General features: G+C 45.6%; 1 protein-coding gene and 1 pseudogene across 1 annotated transcript in view; both read left to right on the top strand.

Annotated features, from left to right (window-relative positions):
- Positions 1-8039, top strand: part of LOC142590742 (uncharacterized) — a 35258-nt gene extending 27219 nt beyond the window's left edge. Inside the window, exons 9-10 of the mRNA XM_075703170.1 lie at positions 761-922; positions 7486-8039. Coding sequence (XP_075559285.1) covers positions 761-922; positions 7486-7677 — 354 coding nt within the window. The 3' untranslated portion in view covers positions 7678-8039. The remainder of the gene's footprint in view (positions 1-760; positions 923-7485) is intronic.
- Positions 2523-2696, top strand: LOC142591791 (U2 spliceosomal RNA; annotated as a pseudogene).
- Positions 8040-14380: the final 6341 nt, after the last annotated feature.

Here is a 14380-nt window from a genome sequence, read left to right on the forward strand (position 1 = left end):
TGAGGACATGTTAAGGACCGCGCAAAGAACGATGGAACGAAAAATGTTAGGCGTGACGCCAAGAGACAGGAAGAGAGCGGTGTGGATCAGAGAGCAAATGGGGATAGCCGATATTCAAGGCGACATTAAGTGAAAAAGAAATGGAGCTGGACAGGCCATGTAACAGGTAGATCAGATAACCGCTGGACCATTGCAGTCACAGAATGGGTGCAAAGGGAACGGAAGTGCAGTCGAGGACGGCAGAAAATTAGGTGGGGTGATGATATTAAGAAATTTGCAGGCCTGCAGTGGACTTAAATATATGCTGCTGGTGGTGATGATGATGATAGTCAGAGCACGGTATGTAGACACGCTTACAGTCATCTGGTTTATTCTTACTGAGCAACGCCACCATAGCTAGCCTTATTGTTTCGCGGCGTCAGAAAACCGTGCTGCGTAATGACGTCACGATAATGTCGATCCCTCTAGGTCCTGCATTTCGATACCGGCTTTAGTGTGAAATTAAAATGTCTTATACATTTCTACTTTCGTAGTCACCAGGTGTCATCCTAATCGCACACGAAAGGGCGCGATAGAGATACTACTATTTCAAAGACGTTTTTTGTTACTACTAATTTATAATTTCAACTAAACGTGTCCTTCGTTTGTTTGTTTGTTTGTTTGTTTGTTTGTTTGTTTGTTTGTTTTCGGAGTCTGATAACGCTGCGTTGTGTCATTTTCTGTTCCACTTCTCGCGGCGCCTCCTGCGCTGCGTCAGCAGTTCACTACCAAAGACAGCCGCACGAAGGAATACCCGTTGCAAGAGTTCGACTTCAAGTACGAGTTCAATAACCCCACCCACACGCACTTTTGGAATGTGCGCGTCGGGGACAACCTGAAAGGGTTCTTCGCTTACGACGACGCCAGCACGCTCGGTTACAAGGTATGCCGTCTACAACACGCTGGCTACACGTTCGGTCGGATAAGTGCTCGCATTTAGAGCAAGCTCTAAGCTAACTCTTCATCGATTGCATTCTCTTTGCCAAGCTTGAGCGTTGGGCTAGGTGGCGCTGCATACAATAGATGGTTTCTTTTTCTGCAGGGCATCGGAGAAGGACGACAGAAAAAGGACGCACACAGCTCTAAGCGTGTCCTCTCCTGTCGTCCTTGTCTAATGCGCTGCGGGAAAAAAAACATCGAACGTTCCCTTTGGTCTATAGCGGTTTATAGACGTTTCTGAACGTGTCGTTTGCGGAAATAGGTGACCTCCAAAAAATGGCGGCTAAAGACGTATGTCCGGTCCTGCGATTGCTTCCGGCGCGTCCAGTCCGCAAAAGCATCGGCTTTGAGATCCGTTTCGGTTACTCCAAGGAACTGGTCGCTGGGCGCTGAATTTCTGCACTACCTGTATAACATACAAAACCTCCACCATAAAAAAAAATTGCGCCCTTCGCGGCATGCCTTGTCCCTAAACAATAATCGTCATCCGTGTTGCTCGCGTTTTCCTATCTCGAAGACTGTCCGCTTGCTATTTTCCTGTCAGTAGAGCTTGCCATGCGCTGATAACGCGCTTGCCGATCGTGACCTAAAATTTTACTGGGTGCGCAGTGTTAAAAAAAAAAATCACGAGCCAATCCACTCTGTGAACGCCGATGACCAGCGAAGCTCTTTAGCACACGACACAGAGGTGACGCAGCATTTTGAACAAAGGTACGAAATCACGTACCGTGATTTTTATATACATTCCCGTGGAGGACTGGACCGCCGCCCCGAGGAGCCGGAGGTGACGCCTTGAAGGAGCAGCGCAAGACGGCAAAAAAAGACAGAAAGCAGGAAAGACACGGGACAGCGCTGAACTCACAACTACCTTTATTGCAAAGCGTGTAGACCTACTTGAGTATTACCACCTACACCCACGTGCTCTCGATTTCGTAGCATATCATTAAGTTACAGGGTATGGCTGTTTAAGTAAGTTTAAGTAAGCCCCATAGCTCACCCCGCAGCCTCCTATTCGTGCAACGACCACTGGCCCTTTGGTCGCCCCAGATGTGATCAACGCAGATCCCCACCTATGGAACTCCACTTTGGTGTCACGGTGCTTCACTGCGCACACTCATCAGTTCCTTCCTCTCCTTTCTATTCCCCCTTTCCCTCAACCCCAGTGTAGGGCAGCAAACCGCAAGCTCGTTTGGTTGACCTCCCTGCCTTTCTTTTCTTTGCTATTTATCTTGGCTGTTTGTCTTCGCACTGACAATGGCGCCATCGACGGGAGAGGCTCGCGGGTGCGTACACCTAACTATGCGTACACTTTGTAATAAAGGTTGTTGCGAGTTCAGCACGCTGTCCTGTGCCTTTCCTGCTTTCTGTGATTGTTGTCGTGCACTGCCCCTAGGATGTTCAACCGGTGCCCAAATGTCGACTATACTAAACACGCGGGACGTTTCGACCGGACCGCCCCCCACGGGAGAGGGGAAGGAAAGGAACGTAACTACGCAAGCGCTTGGAACGCCGAGAGAGAGAGAGAGGGCTGTGCGAACGTAGACATGGCCGACGCGGATCAAAGCGTACTATCTGTTCTTATCAGCTTAATACATCATATGGATTCTATTCGGACCGAAGATACTAAACTTTTGCAAGTTGGCGGAGTGCTTGAAGCCTGCTTCAACTGCGCCGCGGTCCGGCCCGGTACTGCACTATCTGGGATCGGTCCACGGTTCTTTTTTACATGTAGAACAAAAATGCCCGGAACCCTAGCCATAACCAGCTTCGCTGTATAACGAAAGCCACGCTATACCTAGATGACGATTATTGTTTGAAGACAAAGGGTGGCACTTCAAAGGGTTCCGACTGTAGGGGTGTGCGAATATAAAAAATTTTCAAATACGAGTCGAATACTTAGCTTCGAATATCGAATCGAATATCGAATAATTATACGCACGTGCATTTATTAGCGAGTTGGGATGATTTGTCATTTTGGAACATTGCAAGTAACGTTGACAACGTTAAAAATAAACTAGACAACTAAGCCGTTATACTAAAGCATTGTGCATTTGGCTCGTGTTAACTTGGAAAATTTAGTAATTTGACTAGCTGTCCTTGCCAGCCTGTGCCTTTATATCATACCGCATCAAATGCCCGTAACATCCGAGGCATTTGACCCTGCGCAAGTCTTCACTCATCATACTTGCTGTCAAGCAAAATTAAAAGTGGCGCTGCAAAAAAAAAAAAAAAAAAGTGCGCCCTCGTTTACAAACCCGTGCCCTTGCTATTGATAAGCTGACTTTCCCTCAAAGGGTATCGTTCAGTGGCTAAGTGTGCTTTACAGGCAAAATTTTGCTAGCAGCACGAAATCGTTGCAAAATTTGGCACAATATCGCCCCAAAATTATTAGATTAGATAGAAACAAATGCTAAGAACCGTGTTTGCTGCCGAACAGCTAGCAATATATTCGATTTGATCCGAATATTCGTATCCAACTGAATATTCGAACATTTCCGAATCGCAATTTTCGAAAGCTAGAGTTCAGACTTGTGTTTATAACAAAAATTAACATGGCTAGAGGTCCCCACCAATAAATGCAGACATAGCTCGCTTTCATATATGCCGGAAGACACAGTAAGAATTCTATGTAATTAAGGTTACAAAATGCGTCATAGTTACCTTTGAGTCGCGGATGATGCTCAAACAGCAGTTTTGTCAGCCGGTCTGTCACTGTTTTGATAAAGTGTGACAGCATGTTAGCTCGCGTGTGGTCGTTCCTAGCCACCTATGAAATTCAGAAAACGTGGATCAGCTGATGTATGTCGCACAAACGACTACTTAAGTTAGAATAGCAAAATAATACCACATTGGCTATCGAAAGCCTTAAGCTGGACTGGCTTATGTAAAAAAAGAAAGCAGTTCAAGTTTGATAGCTCACGTTTCAACAAACAAAATGGACCTTATTTTCACCTCGTCTCTTGTCTCAAATTTGTTGTCGTTGCTTTCTCTCTCGAGCCAAATTAACCCGACGTTACTTCAAGTTAACATTCCGTGACAGCTACGAATCGCTTCATCCAAGGTTTTCCCCTTGCAGTGAGAAAGGTAGAATGTCATATGAACAGTGACAGCTTACACAGAAATTCAAATGAGACCTCCGAGTGAAGGCAGACGCCCCAAGAAAAAACGTGAAAGGTGCATATGCTCGGAACAACAACAACGAAAAAAGATGCAGACTATATTAACTGCACAATACTCTGTGACAGCAGTGCAAGCGACACAGCTGTCTTGACAGTCTCGTGAGACAGTGCAGCGCAGAAACCATTCGGTAAAAACAGAATAAGAGGCCAACTGATGGTTAAGGTATTTTACTTTAAAAGAAAGAATTTTAAATAAATTATACGCATTCAACCAAAACATTATACGCAAAAGTAATTTAAAGTTCACCGTGATTTGCGGATGGGCTTTTTTTTTTTACATTTCACACAGGAACAATGAAACGAGTCAAGCAGCACTAAATTTCTTAACCACGAAATTGCGAGTTTCGTTTAGCTAATGTGTAAAGGTGGTATTTTTTTGCACTCAAAAAGTGATGCAGTGCCAGATTTTTGAACCACATGAATAGTTCAATTTTCATGAAATGCTGCATATTTATGCTCATGAACCGCTGATGATCTTGTTTTACTCCCGTATGGCTTCCCTTGAAACATCATCATAAACTTCTGCTCTTCATTTTCATAATTGTACAAAATGGGCTTTAGCTGCAGGCGGCAGTTACCTACGGTGACCGCACTTGTTTGCTGCCTGCCGTTGGTATTATTTGCATTGCATTCATGCCTAACAGTGATGTGGGCACACTTCCGTAACCTATACATAGTATGCACGTGACGTCACATCCGCTGCTGTCGTCTGCTTTCGCTACCTTCCGCCATCTTGGGGTACCTTATCAACAGGCGCGCGCCTAGGCCTATAGGTTCCCCAACATGGCGCTGCCGTAAACCGGAAGTCGCGGAGTATCGTTGAATGACGTACGTGCATACTATGTATATGTGGGGCCATTAGCAGTTTTTTTCCCGATTTGGGAGGTCAACGAACTGTGTTGATGCGACTTTCAGCGATAGCGATATTTTTGTGGCTTCGCTTATTTTTCGTCCGCAGTGGCAACCTGCGAGTGTTAATTACGCGATCACGTTTTAATACAGTGCATGCACAGTGATGAGTACAGTGTCGCAACCGCACATCGAGTTGGTAACGGAACTACGCACCTCCCGTCGTAGCCTCGGAGCCAGTACCACATTCAAGTTGCAAAGAGGCAAAAGAAAAAAAATGCTGCTAACCTAAAAAAAAAAAAAGCTCGCAATCTGAAACAGCCTCCACCAATGACTGCACGAACGCGACAATCCGAAACGTTCACTGACGTTCGTGCCGTTCAAATCGTGGAACACGATTTCCAGAAACGTAGGAACCCTTCAGCGATACAATAGAGTCGCTTACCGAACCGAAATAAAGCGGCATTGTTGCTGCCGCTCTTGCAAACACGATCCAAAGTTCTCCACTCGGAAACTCGTATCACGACAGAACCGCCAATTAACCGCCGCCACTGCTGCCAAAAGTTTCAAAATCGGCAAAAAAAGGAGCGCGGGGCGCCACCATTGCATGTGGCGTCCCCTAGGATGAAACTGTAATTTTTTCTCACGATTACATATTTTCGATTTAAGAGGAAGCTTTAGCTCGAGCCCAACTCCGACGCGGCCTATTCAAATACATGTAAAACGCAATTAAGACCGTTTTTCTGAGATAACCTCTGGGCCGATTTTAATTATATTTGTTGCATTTGAGAGAGAAAGTTAAATTCTAGTGACTGTTGGAAGCGGAATTTCGATTTAGGTCATTATTTTTGTTAAAATAATTTTCAAAAATTCGGAAGTTTGAAAGAAATAGAAGCACGAAGTTTACAAATTCATATCTCTGCATCAAGAACAGATATCGCGGTTGTGTAAACGGCACCTACTAGATCGTTAAAAGCGGACAAATTCGATACGTCATTTTATATCTTAGGTGAATTTGTTACGTTGTTCATACGGGTTCTGCAAAAGTTGTATTTTCATATTGCTAAATTTTTTTTAAATTCATGTGTAACGCATCAATTTTGTCCGCTTTAGATGGGCTATTAGATGCAATTCACAGAATTGTATTATCGTTTCTCGTTGTTGAATTACAGAGTTGTAAACTTGATAGTTTCGTGTTTCAAAAATTTTCGGTTTTTGCCAATTCTTTATCAAAAATTGAGGACATAAATCGTAAATTCTAAACCAACACCCACTAGATATTAAGTTTTTCTTTTAAATGCAACAAACCTCATCAAATTCGCTGCAGTCGTTGCTGAGAAAAACGAATTCTCTTTTTACATGTATTTAGATAGGAGCGCCCGAGCTAAAGCTTCCTCATAAAACAACTTTTAGCCACAGCTTATTTGTTTTTTGAACGGTGTACATTTTATTTTTCTACTCGCTCTTTACGCTCATATTAAATTGCTCGCTTCCTTCCTTTGCGGGCACCAATTCGCAGCACGTATCAATGTGGCGCCAGATTTTGAACCGGTGAGCGCGCGCGCTTCAAGACGTGCGTAGGAAATCTACGAAGAATCCGTTTCCCCGCGCTCCATTTGTGGCGCCGATCGTGCTACAAGGGGATTCATATGCCCTGTCAATGCAACTATCGCCTCACCTTTTCCGAAGCACGACGGCATCTTCTGCGCTTACAAAATTGGCCGTGTCGCCCCCCCCCCACCCCGTTCACTCTATGCATTGGCAAGCCCCCCCCCCTTCTAATTCGTTGAGGCTTCCCTGGATCCTCCTTGGCAACGCCTTCAAAATTTCGACACTTTTTTTGAAGTAATTGTCTACACTGACTAGAAGCGTATGCCTTGCGGACATCAATTGCTAGCCATCTTGAAGATGTCTGAACTATAGCTTGACGTAGCTCTAGCTGTTTCTAGCCTGTTCAAGCTGTATCAAGCTGGTTAGTAGCCAACTTGTACTTCCTGACAAGGTGCCGGTTAAGCTTTTGTTGTTCAGGTGTACGTGCGCCATTTATAGAAAGTTGGTCTGCTATGAGTTAACTATAGGCTTCGCATTACTTGACGCCTGACGTTAGCACTACCATGATGTGGGGGCCGGTTGGTTACCTATAAACGTTTTGGAGTATACAAGGCAACATAGGTGTCGGTTACTCATAAATGTGTGGCAATGCGTACTATTTGCATTGTAAGTGTTGCGCACGTGTCGTTAGCGTATAAATTTATTTGTCTATGTTAACTTTAGGTATTGCGTTGTTGCTGGCCTAACTCCCATTAACATAATTTATGGCAAATTGTGGCGCACTTGCGAACGCGCCAAAGAAGTACGGGAGAATCTCGCGCCGCGTGGTACGGACGCGTCGCGGCGCGGGTCCCAAGTACTCGCGTCATGTGGGTGCCACCCCGCTAAGCGGACGGGCGCGTTTTTCCCGCGCTGGCGGCGTTCGCAGATGAAGGAGCTACTGAACGCCTACCCGGACGACCGATGCGTCGTGTTCGACGACCTCGGAGACGACGTGTGGGAGGCTAGCTTCAAACACAACGGTCAGACGGTGGCCTTCAAGAAGTACGAGTTGCTCCAGGTCATCGCGAGCGCCATGGTGCAAAGATACGGCATGGCGTTCCCGCCGAAATATTATTAGGGTGCTCAGCGGGCGCGTCCTGGTGGTGCGCGCCGAGAAAGACGCCAACCGACGCGATCGTCGTGTAGCCCGAAGGGGCTGGGACTCTGTGCGTTGGGCGATCAACGCCTCAAGTATTGCGACTTCCAGAAAAAAAAGATATACATATAGTGACAGAGATTACATATACCCAGGGCGCGATTTAATGAAATCAAATTTTCGACTCGTCGATACGCCGGTACAAACCGTGGCCTCCGAGATCAAACTGGTGCGATCTCGGAGGCTACGGTCCAAGCATTTTCAACATTGAAGCAACACTACCAAGCATCGAAGCGCCCTTAACACTGCACCACACGCTGGGCTCTTCCTTGTTTCGTATTACTAGCCCAACAGCAAAAACTATTTCTGTAAGAACCAGTTTCGGCACTCGCTTGAAGACTGCGTCATATGACGTCACGATGCACTCGCTCGCTCTGTTCTGCGCTCGCTGCAGCTGCCACACGCGAGCGTAGTCAAAAGAAGCGCGTGCAGCGGCCTTGTCTTTCTTTTTTATCAACATCATCATACCTGGCGTTAATTGTTGCACGACATTAACGAATTTCGCTCCCGTGACATCGGAATAACAAGGGCGACGCCAGAAGCATTGTTCTGCATCAGCGTTGATTCTGTACATAGTCAAATTCCGCCATAATGTCAAATTCAGCAATGACGACATTTTGAGTCAATCGGAGAGGGCGTATATAGCAGCCTTCTGGGCCAGTCGTAGCTGACGAGATGCCGAATTCGACGATATGGCGGATATTTGACATTGTCCACAACATCATCCCAGACCTGGTACTTCAACGCGAGCTCTAGTCAGTGGGACGTTCTTGAAGGCTAGTTGGTGCCTGTTTGAAGGAAGTTTAGAAGTGCGCGAAAAAACGAGGACAAGCACGTGGCCTGTTTTGTGTTCCTTCTGCTTGTCCTCGTTTTTTTTTCTTTTTCGCGCAGTTTTAACCTTTCTTCTAGAGTCAAATTAGCCGCGTAACGCCCAAAAACATATCCACATCAAGGGAAACTGGAACAAACATGCATATACTATTAACCATGGAAGTACATAAGTAAAAAAAGAACTAAGAAATGTTTTTGTTATAGCTAAGTTACTGATTAATTAATTCGTAAGTGGTTTGTTAAACTATCCACAGCTGAAACTTCACTCCAGCATATAAAATTGCAACTATGGGTTGCATTAGGTTTCCCGTATGATGCATTGGGTGTATCCGCAATTGCTGCAATTCTCTTACATGCGGGAATCATGAGGCCGAGTTTCTATACAACTTAACCGTGCGGCGTTACTGCTTTATATTCAGTGCTCATTCAATAGGCCAATTATGGCGGTAAATGTAAGCAGAGCACCACTCCGGCCGATAACTTGCAACAATTTGTGTTTTTGCCATATTCCGGCCACGGTACCTTACCTCTGCAAGGAGACTCTTTCAGGCGAAGGTGTTGCATAAAAGCTACAAAGATTCAGGATGTCGAACCAAAAAGAATACCGGTTCAGTCTCGGATAGGACTCGTAACGGTTCGCGAACCGGTTTGACGCAGTCCATTTTATCCTGCCCCATGGCAATATGCTCCATAGTATACTTTCGACTAGCCCGCATGGCGCAAGTGCAAGTTCCATCAAGGCAGATATTTACGTACGAATTACATGGATATGGGAGAAGTACAAAATGTCGCAGAAGATTTATAGTGTTCAACCAATATTATTCCAAAGAAATTAATCTTTTAAAATAACAATGGCTCGAAACACAAATGCCAACTCCGATTTTCACGGCCCCAAACGACGGTGAAAATGCAACGATCCACATGCCTCTTCTCTTCCATTCCACATGGCCACTCATTATGATAATTCGCGCGGCTCGTCGCACCAAAAATTATGGCCGGAAAACTGTGCAATGGCGGCCCAGCGTAATGTCACGCGACGTCGAATTCACGTTTACGAAGCTGCGACGCTCCTCACGTGATATTTTTTTCAGCCAATCAGCAAGCTGTCATGGCGGCTATACCATAGGCCACAAATTCGCGAAATTGCAGATTCACTGCACGGGCTTCTGTACGCTAACTTTTATTTTATATATTTCTGAAGTGGCTAACATGTCGCGGTACAGCTGCCAAGGACCAGAACAAAAAAAAAGAAGGCTTTAATTGAGAAACTATGCAGCTCCGCGTGACGCTTCGTCATCTTGGTGAAAACGCTAAATTGCGTTTTGCAAAACTTCCGCTTCCCGGCACAAATTTCAAAACACGTGACCTCTCTAAAGCCAATCAGAGAGCCAGTGTGGCGGATAATGGCGACCGTACTAGCAGCCGCCACGGAGGAAGGAAACTAAGGAGAGGCCCTGACGTCACTCTTTGTGAAGCAAAAGTGAAGCCGGAAGTTGGCGTTGCTCATCGCGATGCTCCGCCTTTTGTGCCACCCTCCTCTCTTGTTTACATCTTTCGCGAAACCACGACGCGCTGCGCGTGGTTTCGCGCACGCTCGCGCAACATCCGGCAGAGCACGGTGCAGGTAACACAGCGCAACAAGACACGGTGACTAACGCAAACCCGTCCACACAGCGCCTTTGCCACGGCACGAAACCTACCAGAGCAACACGTGTGAGCGCTCAAAATCAGAACAACGCCGCCATTGTGGCCCAAAAGGCGTGGCCATACAACAAAAAAAATAAAAAAGTAGCAAAAAAATGAGAACCTACTACGTCATTTCCGCCACACTTTTCTCCTAGCGCGCGGAGGGGGTAGGGCCTCTCCTTAGTTTCCTTCCTCCGTGAGCAGCCGCCATGCGTGTCGAGAACTTCAGAATCAAGAAGGCCGCTCAGAATAGAGCCTATATTTTGTGAAATTTTGCAATGACGATGTTTTGAACCAGTTGCAGAGGACAATCGGAGCAGATGAAATGGCGAGTTTGACAACGTGGCGAAATTTGACAACGCCCAGAATAACACTCAAGTGAATTCCTTTTTTCCGTGGTTAAGTCCTAGAAGCTGTAATTTGTTACACTATTTAGATACTCAGGAACGCGCTAGACTGCGTTTTGCCTTTACTGAAGAAAACGTGTGCATTTTGAATGTCGCGTGCAAGCTGCGAGGCATTGGGTTTCAGGGTTCGTAAAGAACACCTGACTCAAAATTCAAGGATTTAAAGGATGCCGAAGGCCGACATTCGAGGAGGGAACAAACCTTGTTGGTGCATGCACATACCCTGAAATGTAGTGAAATCACTTTAGCTGCATTTTGTCGCAGCTAAGCAGCTTCCGAGTTTTACACACGCTTCAAGCTCCTAAGGTCACTGTTCTAAGCTGTCTTCCCCATTGTATTGATGTAAGTCACCTTTTAGCACGTCTGTTAGCATAGTGCCTGACTTTACCCAGAGATTCTCGTCGTACGTGTTAAAGCCAGATGGCTGAAACTTACTTTCCGCCAGGTACTTCTCGAGCCTTCGGCTCTAAAACGGAGCCGTATATACGTATGATGGCTGCGGTGTGAACCACTTAGCAAAACAACAAAATGGTGGCACGGCTTAGTCGCTTCATCTGGATTTGTCCAGCTCCACGATGGCAACGTCAATTTAAACAGTTAGTGGTTGTGCAAAGTTCAGAATTAGCCTTCAACACCCGTTTTCAAGGAACTAGAGAACATTTATTTTGAAGGAGTTGTAAGGGCCCCTAAATATTTTTTTTTCTCAAACTCGAGACTCTTCAAGCATTTCAAGAAGGTGTACGAAACCTGGGGTCTATTGTTTATTTTCGAACGCAGCGTGCTTATGTTTACTCGTAAACAGTTGACTGGCGCCGGTTATAGCCATTGCTAAGACTTGTGACCTGACGCCAAGCTGAACAAAATTTCGAAGCTGGCAACCCTGCCACACGTCTACCGTTCTTGCATACTCTCCGGCATTCCGAAGCCTGCAGCTGCAGCAAGAATGACGCATATTTGCAGTTCTGCAGAAGGATCATCCACTGATCAAGCTTCCTACTAGATATATCTACAGTCCCAACTCTATTGATGTCACGTCATCCTCTAGCTGTGCCACCCTATAAGAATCCAGTGGCAAGTATGTATACCCGCTGTGAAGCTCGGCAAGTGTATGATTGCGTCATCCAATTACGTTCGCTCATTTCCGTGACGCCACAGTTTCAACGGCAACCATGGAGGAAGGAAATGAATTAAATGAGGGAGCATATGGACGTGCAACGGCCGGCGTCTCTTGCAAGGCTAGGCCCGCCTGCAGCCACCATCTTCGATCCTCCAAGCTAAGAGAGGCTGCATCTTTCTGTTCGTAAAGCAACATTGCCAGAATACGGGCTCGTGCAGTTGAACAGTGTTATGGCAAGACGCTTGCACGGCAAGTCGTACCTCGATATAAAGAATATGTAATAAGAAATCGGGTATAACAAACTATAAAAGTTGCGACACATTTTTGTCCATAAAGCGTAGTCTAATGAATATTGGATATAACAATGGTATTCTCTTGGTGGATGCGACTTCTTTAAAACGAGGTTCGACTATACTTTAATCCTGCCCTTCGTTCTAGAGTTGATTCTAATATTAAATCGAGCACTGAAGCAGGAATGGCATGTCGTGTCTGATGAACCACTATAAACAGGCCTCGGTACAATTTACATAATGTTGTACTGTGCCTCTGAGGAGCATGCTAAACAAACATTAAAGGGATACTGAAAGAAAATCTGAAGGTGGTCGAGCTACATCGATAGTTTATTGGAGAAATCTAGCTACGTTTTGTGTGCCAATAGATAATTTGGTTGCATAAAAATGACGAACCCTTCTCCTACCGGAAAATGGGCGTAAGCGAAGCTTGTCCTGCGTGCATCTGACCTTCGTAACGGTTAAGTAGCCCAGGTGCCGGATTGCTTCGGCCTCCCGCTCCCTGAGCCCAGGATGATCATCTCGTTGCTGTCTTATCGCTTGGGCTCGGGCGGCTCGGCGCGCCTACGGCGAGCCCTTTCACGGCCGAGGTTTCGCCGCCGCTCGTCGAAGGCTGCCCGTTCCTCGGGGGGACGCACAACGCGCGTCGCCGTCCCATTCGCTTTCCGAGACTGAACAGAAACGAAGCCGGCGCAGCGCGTGCGAAACCCTGTCCTGCCTTTTCCCTCCCCAGTGGAAGCGAAACGGCTCTGACTGGTTGCGCGCGTGGAGTGAGCGCGCGCCTATGCAGCTGGAATCCTTGCTAATCACTCGCGCTCCGGCGGCGCTGTCAACTCATCAAACCGCCCTTTCCCGCAGCTGCTCTGCTCTGATGGCAACTGGCTTTTTATTTTTTGCGTAACCATGACAATGCCACTTGTGAGCCCCAATACAAGCTTCACTTATAAAAAAAATTGCCGCTGAAGGTCCCATTTCTTCTCCCTAATTTGAATCGCCCGTATTAAAACGTGCCGAGCAGACGTAATTTCCACGTGACCCCCCTCTCTGCTGCTTTTGATAATCGGCCAGTGCTGACGCTGCACGAGATATTAGACTGAAATAGGTGGCGCCACTCAATTTTTTATTTTCGTCATTTTCTTAGTTTTTCTCTCTCTCCTTTTCATTTTCTTGCTTACAGAGTGGAAGCCCTGTTCTTCCTACGAATTACAAATTTGTAATTACAGATGCCTAATCTTTCAATCTAGCTTAATACTTTCCTTTAATAATTAAACAATGGGCAAGAAGGGAAGTCTCAGCCTGGAGCCAATGTTTCAACAATCCCTTGACAAAACCAAGTCCCTTTGTTAAAGGGACCCTAGAGAGAAATGGTGAATCAGTTTAGATTGATAAGCATTTTTGAAGAATTTGCACTGAAATCCAATATGTTGAAGAGAAGCGAAAAATGATGGTCAGTCACTGGTCATTGTGGTTCAGCATAAGTTCTTGAAAACTCCCTGTGTTCAGCCTTTGGCTATATTAAAATACAATGTAGTGAATTTTTTTTTTACCGATAGGTATTTAGCTAGGCCTGAGCAAACTGCAAGTCTGTGACATCAAGGCGGCGGCACCACCCGTGTTTTGTTATTGCGCTTTTTCTGGTGTACCAAGCGTCTTCTCGCTGCAGGTGTTTTTTTTTTTGTTGTTGTTGTTGTAGAAGGGTAATTTCATGTCATGTCTGTCAAAAGTCATGTCTTTCTTCAAAATGTAGGCTTTACATTGAGGTTTTTGTTGACTGAACACAAGTTTGCTCGAGAATGCTTTCTGTGACGTCTATCTTGTAAGGACACTACGTTGGCACCTTCTCAGGTCAATATCTAACCTCTACAGCACAGTGACCTCTTTGTCGCATTTGGATTTCAAAAAAACTTAAATGTTTTTTTTTTGCGTAATTCCTCAAGTAATGACACCATGATAGCACCCCTCTCAGGTCGAAATCAAATTACCAGTTACAGCAAACTTGCAAGATTACAAGCACAGCAGCTTATTCAAAGACTAATTTATTAATTTGCTCAGGCTGACTGAATAATGAAGCATGAAGCTTTGTTTTCAAACATATTTTATTGACTGCTAAGGTGCTTTATGTACACTTCAACAACTAGTTCTTGCTTGCAACACTTGGCAGTTTTAAGCTCAAAAGGCTTGCCAGGGTGGTCAAGGTAGCAGCCTCTGGCTACCCAAGGCAAGTCTAACCTCAATATAAAGAATATGTATATTCTCGTGTATAACAAACTATCATATGTAACAAACTATAAAAG

This window comes from Dermacentor variabilis, chromosome 8 (assembly GCF_050947875.1).
Source record: "Dermacentor variabilis isolate Ectoservices chromosome 8, ASM5094787v1, whole genome shotgun sequence".
Lineage (NCBI taxonomy): Eukaryota > Metazoa > Arthropoda > Arachnida > Ixodida > Ixodidae > Dermacentor > Dermacentor variabilis.